Genomic DNA, 7,863 nt, shown 5'->3' with positions numbered 1-7,863 from the left:
TTAAGATATCAGTAATTCTATTTTCACTAGTTGCAAGGGCAATTTCAGATATCAACTGCCTTTGTTGATATCAATAATTACTTTGTTACTAGTTGAAATGTTAATTCTTGATATCAGTAAATGTATTTCAACATGTTACATTTGTTATTTCTGATATCTGAAAATGCATTTCTGATATCAATATAATTTCTGATATCTAAAATTGGTTTCTTACTAGTAACAATCACATTCATGATATCAGAAATGAACATTGTCACTAGTGGCAATTAAATTGTTGATATCAATAATTAAATTGTTGATATCAAGAATAGACGTCTGTACTAGTAACCATGTGATTACTGATATCAAAAATAAAGGTTTTTACTAGTAAGAATTGTATTTCTGATATGTGAAATTGGAATTTCAACTAGTAAGAAATTAATTCTTGATATCAACAATTGATTTTGAATGGCAGCCTATGGTGACATTTAACTAGTGAAAATACAATTACAGATATCAAGAATTATAGTTTTTACTAGTTGAAATGTAATTCCTGATATCAAGAATTAGCATTTTAACTAGTGAAAATTGAATTGTTGATATCAAGAATTCATATCCAGCGAATGAATAAAAGTCAATACGGCTTGCCTATTGCCATTCCCAGGATATAAATTATTGATATCAAGAATAATATTTTTTACTGGTAGAAATTTAATTGCTGATATCAAGAATTCAATTTCTGCGAGTGATGTCATTGTTGATATCAAGAATTAACATTGTTACTAGTGGAAATGTAATTGCTGATATCAAAAATTCAATTTCTGCGAGTGATGATGTCATTGTTGATATCAAGAATTAACATTGTTACTAGTGGAAATGTAATTGCTGATATCAAAAATAGCAATTGTTACTAGTAGAAATCTAATTCCTGATATCAAGAATTAACATTTTAACTAGTAAAAATTGAATTGTTGATATCAAGAATTCATATCCTGAGCATGAATAAAAGTCCAAACGGCTTGCCATATTCATGATATCAGAAATGAACATTGTCACTAGTGACAATTAAATTGTTGATGTCAAGAATAGACATCTGTACTAGTAACCATGTGATTACTGATATCAAAAATAAAGGTTTTTACTAGTAAGAATTGTATTTCTGATATGTGAAATTGGAATTTCAACTAGTAAGAAATTCATTCTTGATATCAACAATTGATTTTGAATGGCAGCCTATGGTGACATTTAACGAGTGAAAATACAATTACAGATATCAAGAATTATAGTTTTTACTAGTTGAAATGTAATTCCTGATATCAATAATTAGCATTTTAACTAGTGAAAATGTAATTGTTGATATCAAAAATAGCCGTTGATACTAATAGAAATCTAATTCCTGAAATCAAGAATTAACATTTTAACTAGTAAAAATTTAATTGTTGATATCAAGAATTCATATCCTGAGAATGAATAAAAGTCAAAACGGCTTGCCATAGACTGTCTGCATTATTTATGTATTATTGCTCTGTCTCATGTAAATAATGAACATAATACATATAAACAAACACGTTAGTGATCACATTTGTAATCAGCAGGAAACCCAGAGCACCATTTTATCAAATTACAAAAAGTAAAATGATAATAATAATAAAACAATAACAACAACAATAATAATAAAATCCCCCCTTTCCCCTCATAATTGTTGAAAGTTTTTCATTGTAGTCATTACAGTACATATGCTCACATAGCTGGCATTAAATGGGTTCATTTTGTTTTCATACATGCACATTTGAAAAAAATGTTGATTTTAGCATTTCTTCAGTTTTACTTGCAAGAAATCCAAAACAGAGAAATTGAAGTGGGAAATATTTTTTTATTTTGATCTGCTCTGCTGTTTTTTCTTAGTAGTACAGCTGATGCTTCATCTATGTTTTATTTCCACTGTCACACACACTCAGGCAAAGTCATCAATCCATTGTTACACTTTTGTCTTAGGAGGATATTGCCTCTTAATGTTTTGCCACTCTGGCATGCAAATCCAATGTGATCATTTGGTGCTGAGATGATCTTTTCCTTTGCCTTCCACTGCAGCTCTATACCTCTTTTATCCATTTCCTCCACCGTCACTATACAGGGCCCTGAAATAAACCCAAAATGTCACGGTCAGTGTTAAAATATACATTTATTGATTCATCAGCACAATGAACAACTTAAACTACGTTTTTAAAACTGCAGCACATTTAAACCATAATTATCCTGACTATAAAGCTGAGATTCTCCCATTTTTAGTGATATTTGACACATTTAAATGAAAATTCTTAAGGTTTTGTAAAACAGGTCTATTCATTATGATACGCATGTCCATAAAACACAAACACACCGAAACAAATGGGGGACACCACAAGAGCTTGATTGTAGCAACAATTACCAAGTCAGTTCATTGAAATGATTTGCATGACGTTGTTAGTAAAATGAAATATCAGTAGAAAATGTCATTAATGTAAAAAAAAATATATATCAGTAAAAAGTTGGATCTCAAAATCATACAGTCACTGCTGAAAAGGGTTTAAATATGCAGAAGGTGCTGGAAAACCAAAGAAAGTGCAGGACCTGGAGGATTTTTCTATAGAACAGTTGGAAGTTTAAATGGTCAGGGCAAACAAGGGACTCGTGAACAACCATCACAAAACATAAAAACAGTTGTGGATCATCCAGGTAAACAGTATTTAGAATTACATACAAGTGTATGTAAACTTTTGAACGGGGTCACTTTTTAAAATTCAGCTATAATTTTGTCTTGAAGACTGTATACAAACATCTGTTATGTGAAATAACTTCATCAGGGCAGTACTAAAAAAAAAAAGAGAAAAATCTCTGCATTTGGGATTTTTGGTGGGTCACACATAATTTCTAAAAAACAAACATCAGCATAATCATATATTATGTGAGTAGCAAAAATGTAAAAACTCCACAGCTAATCATACCAGTACAGAGTGGTTTTGGTATCCATCCATCTCGTGTACATGTGGCCACATTTGCCCTTTCATGATATCCAGACTCACAACTGAAAGAATGTTTTTTTCCCAATTTCAGATTTCCCCAGTATGGTCCAGACACATGCTGGTCAAGTGGATCTTCACATGTAATCTCTGAAACAAGATTCACATGCTTTTAATAACATATAATAAATTCATTACCAAATCCAGAAGTGTTTCTCTATAATCTTACCTTCACAAACAGGCTCATAGTCCCACTTCCCATTACTTTTGCATGTAAAAGATCTGCTGGTTTCTTTTGTACCAAAGAACCAGTAATTTTCAGAGCAGGTGATCTCCACACTTTCTCCAGGTCTGAAAATAGTTTTTCCCTTCGGGTTGATCTTTTGCACCCCAAATGTGGTTGACTTCAGCTCACAAGTTATTTCTATACAAGACATAATTATATAGAACTAAGGGTAAGAAGAGATGAAGCACCAAAAATCTGTGAAACTGGGTCCGATTTGTCTTTTGCAAATAATTCTATGTAAAAAAAAATCTTTTGAAGAATAGAGCACATTTTGTTGTCCATACTGTAAGTATTAGACTTGTTTAACTACACTGTAAAACAATTTTTCTAAGTTATTGGAGTATATTCTACAAGAAAATAACTATAACTATTTCAGTCTTTCTACATCTAAATTTCACGTTTAATTTAATGTGTAACAGTGTGTTTAGATGGTTGGAAAATATACATTTTTCAATAACTACAAATGAAATGTAGCCACAAATTAGCAAATTAGATCCAATTTAGGCTTAATGTGAATTTTTGAATTCAAGTTTTTTTTAAAAGAACGATTCAGTTCAAGTGTGATGCTACCAAGTCTTTTGCATTATGAAAACTATATGGTTGGAAGTATTTTAGTAGCATCTCCCATATGAATTGTTTATTATGTAACAGTGGTGGATTACCATGACATCCTGGGTTCAGAGTCCAGCCAAATTTATCACATCTGGGGATTTCCTCTCTCTCCTTGAACCCTTGATTGCATTTGTATTTTAATAAGGCATCTTTCTGGTATTTTGGCTGTGGCTCAACAACATATCCATTTGATATGACAGGTGCTGTGCATGCTACTTCTGTATGAAAAGTGAGAGAAACAAGAATAATTAAACTGGTGCTTTGAATAAAGCACAGACATCTGTGATCATTGGGTGAAGATACAGAAAAAACAATAAAAAATGCACCTTTGCACTTTGGAACAATGTCACTCCATTTGCCCGTCTCTTCACAGTAAATGTCACTACTTCTGTCTATTATTTTGTCAGAAGATACACACTCAAAGTGAATAACATCGCCATAACTTCCCTCCTCTGTGTTGCCTGATGCAGTTACATCCCCGTCTGTACGAATGGCTGGACATTTCACAACTAGGCAATCAATGAATAGGAAAATACATAAATAAATAAATAAACCAACAAACCAATCATACTGTTAAAAAAAAATCTGTGACATTTACGGTAAAATACCGGCAGCTGTGGTTGCCAGAACTTCACCGTAAAAATATGGTAGCAACATTTTAGGTTTTACAGACTTAACTTAAATTCACAATAAAATACCGTATTTCATTAACTGATGTAATGTTAATAAACCAAAATATTGAAGTGTTAATATCTGTTTTGAACCATTGTAATGCACTGATAACCACCAAAAACTGGTGGTGATAAGAAAGCCACGAGGTCTTTTACTGTAGCATTTTTACAGTCTTTTACTGTTAAAATCACAATCATTTTTTACAGTGGACTCAATAATAAGTAAATCAATGAATCATTTTAGTTATGATTCTCTTGTATTAATGTAGCCTACGAGTCACTCTTTCAGAATTATATGACTGAGAGAAATCAAACGAAAAAAAGGAAAACAGTGACTTTCAAATAATCGTACCCTCACAGACAGGAACAGCATTGTCCCATCCTTGAGCTCTGCAGGTACGCTGATTGGTTCTGCTTGCCATTTCATACCTGTAAACGCAATGCTTTTAATAGTACAAGGAGTGTCAAACTCATAAAGATAATATACATTTCATACAAAAAAAAGAGATTTAAAAAAGCATAAGGCACTTTCTTACCCTTTCTTGCAAGTATACACCACTGTTGCTCCAAAAACAAATTCCGTCCCCTCCATAAATTTAAAATCACCATGCAGTGTGTCACCTGGATGACTACATTTTTTGTCTGCAGAAATTAAGCAAGTTGTACTTTTCATGACCACGTTGATTTAATAACTCAAAAAATATGTTGCCATCATATTGATAATTTTCTTACTTGCACATGGTCGCTCAGTGGATTTCTTCCATTCTCCTTTTTCACACTTTAATCTATACAAGCCAGTATAACCTACCATGCAGTTCACTTTCACTGTTTCACCATCAGCGTATGAAGCTTTTGCAACTGGTTCTGTGTTTTCATATTTAATGTCCTCTCGAAGACATTCTGAGAAGCACAAATAAATGTTACACAAAGATGTAAATGCTGAAGTAAATGCACAACTAGTCAACACTCTCTAAAGCTACACAAGGTCAGTTAAATGTTTTGGGAACTGCATATCCTTTATATTTAAGTTGGTAATATCTACTGTAAATGAACAAGACATTCAAATAAATGATTACAAAAAAAATAAATAAATCACTTGCCTTGACATCGGGCAAAATTTAAGGAAAGCAACCAAAAGCTGAAGCCGAGGAGTTTTACAGGATCTCTCATTTTGAGCTCAGTTCTCACAAGTACCTTTTTTGGTCTGTCTTTGAAACTCTTGCCTGTTTGTCAAAAATACGTCTTTCTTAAACCAGACCTCTCTGTGCACACGCAATAGTTCCTGTATATGAGAAACAAAAAATCTTATCTGATGCAGCCACTCATGTTTGTCATTTGGACACACCGAAACGTTACCTTAGAGAAGTCAAACTTCTTGAGTCATGTGTATGTGATATATGAACAGGAAGCAAAGCGCAGGTTTCTAATTAATTTATATGTTCAGTGCTGAACTCTGCAGCTTAATCCTGTGAATCCTGTCCTGATGTTTTTGACTGGGTCATGTACTTTATATGATTGATTCAAGAAGAATATTGTGTGATGAATGGATCTGTCCCAATAGAATGAGTGAGATGAAAAAAAGATTCACAACACTTTCAAGCTTTCAGACATTGCAATAGTACAGTCATTGCAAAATATGTCTGTAACTCCCATTGCAAAATGTGTCTATTAGAATTGAGCAATCTATTAAACTAATAAAAAATGAGCAGAAGAAGAGTTTGACAACTGAAGTATTTGACTTAAATTGTTAAAATTGTTGTTGTCTCCTAGATGACCTAAGGAAGGTTTCTTCAAGTGCACAGTACTGTTTATAGTAGACTTATGTATATGTATGTATAGTAGACTTGTATTAGACAGTACATTAAATGATTAACTCATATTGTTAACTGCTGTCACTAAGGTATACAAATACTTTCATATCTACACAGTGCGTGTAGAGGAGCTCAAAGAGTTTTGTGACTTTGTGGAGCTGGATTATCAGAAATTACTCCAGCATGGACTCTCTTGGTCCTCTCTTGGTCTTGAACGAATTCTGCACCTTTTTGATGGTCTGCGTGCATACTTTCTAAAATGGCCAAAAGTGCTACGAGACACATTCAGCAACCCTTGGACAAAACTTTGGCTTGGATTTGTACTTAAGCAGATAGCCACTTTTCACCGTGCACTGGAGACAGTAGAGCAAGACCATATATCTGCCACAGAAGTCGCTTTCCACATTCATGACCTGAGAAAAATCTTGCAGGCCAGACTGGAGGAATTATTTATTCCCTCTGACATTAAAAAGCAGTTAGACACCCTTGTTGAAGCTGGTGACATGCAAGCTGAAGATTTCTTTTGTGCAGTGAGAAACTTTTTTCAGCATCAGTGGATTACCTCAATAATTGGAGCTGCTCATTGGAGAATACAAAAGAACTTGAGTGGGCCCTACTGAGAAGTGTCCCAGAGTGGAGAGACATTCAGAGCAGCCTCAGCAGCTTCTACTCCAGAATACCTGCTCTCAGTTTGATTGACGAAACCAAGCTCTTTGATGAGTGGGCTTGTGCGAAAAACAGTGTCACTTGTCACTTCAGTGAGTGGAACACAAACAAGGTGGCTGTGTCTGATAGATGGACAGATGTATTTCGTGAGATGGGGATAAAGTCACTCAATTTCGAAGCCTTGTCTCTGGCCGTGGAATTTGTCTTATGCCTGCCTGGTTCATCTGCACCTGTGGAGCGTGTTTTCTCTTTCATGAATGCGTCATGGACAGCCGAAAAATCTCGACTCAATGTAACAACAATGAAGGCAATGCTTTTCATACATATTAATTTTGGACTGGACTGCTCTGCATTTGACTATAAACTCGTGAAAGACAAGCGCACACTGGCAAAAATTTCTTCCAGCGAAAAGTACAAAACATCAACCATTGATGATGCTGATGCACCCTCTTGTTCCCATTTATCTACATGTTAAGGTAAGACATCAAATTCTTTAATAGCTAACGTTATAATTATGTGTAGATACATTTATGCTGCGTTGTGGTGGGGGTCGGGGTCGGGGTGCCTGTCCGTCCCGTATTCCACTCTGAGAGATCTGGTCACCCTACACATGCATCTTGTCATATGTATTAACCAAGCATTTGTAAACAAGAGTATAGGCCTAGGTCTATCCATATTATGCAATTTTGTAGAAAAAAGTAAAAATACTTCGTTACAGTACTTAAGTATTTTTTTGGGAGTATCTATACTTTACTTGAGATTTTATATTTCAGCCGACTTTTACCTTTACTCCTCTACATTTCCTAATTAAAATGTATACTTTTACTCCGATACATTTC

At 34.0% G+C, this 7,863-nt stretch overlaps 1 protein-coding gene across 1 annotated transcript; it reads right to left on the bottom strand.

Annotated features, from left to right (window-relative positions):
* Positions 1-1,608: 1,608 nt before the first annotated feature.
* Positions 1,609-6,768, bottom strand: LOC107744194 (complement factor H-like). The gene is made up of 10 exons (XM_016557716.1): positions 6,706-6,768; positions 5,742-5,829; positions 5,280-5,447; positions 5,084-5,189; positions 4,900-4,976; positions 4,203-4,385; positions 3,927-4,094; positions 3,208-3,402; positions 2,964-3,128; positions 1,609-2,117 (listed from the first exon to the last, which is right to left on the bottom strand). Exons 1-10 carry the CDS (start codon positions 6,766-6,768, stop codon positions 1,924-1,926), a joined length of 1,407 nt encoding a protein of 468 aa, XP_016413202.1. The 3' UTR covers positions 1,609-1,923.
* Positions 6,769-7,863: the final 1,095 nt, after the last annotated feature.

The sequence above is a fragment of the Sinocyclocheilus rhinocerous genome, unplaced genomic scaffold (genome assembly GCF_001515625.1).
Source record: "Sinocyclocheilus rhinocerous isolate Xijiao unplaced genomic scaffold, SAMN03320098_v1.1 scaffold2302, whole genome shotgun sequence".
Classification (NCBI taxonomy): domain Eukaryota; kingdom Metazoa; phylum Chordata; class Actinopteri; order Cypriniformes; family Cyprinidae; genus Sinocyclocheilus; species Sinocyclocheilus rhinocerous.
The sequence above is the reverse complement of the archived record's forward strand: the minus strand, read 5'-3'. Positions and strand labels throughout refer to the sequence as shown.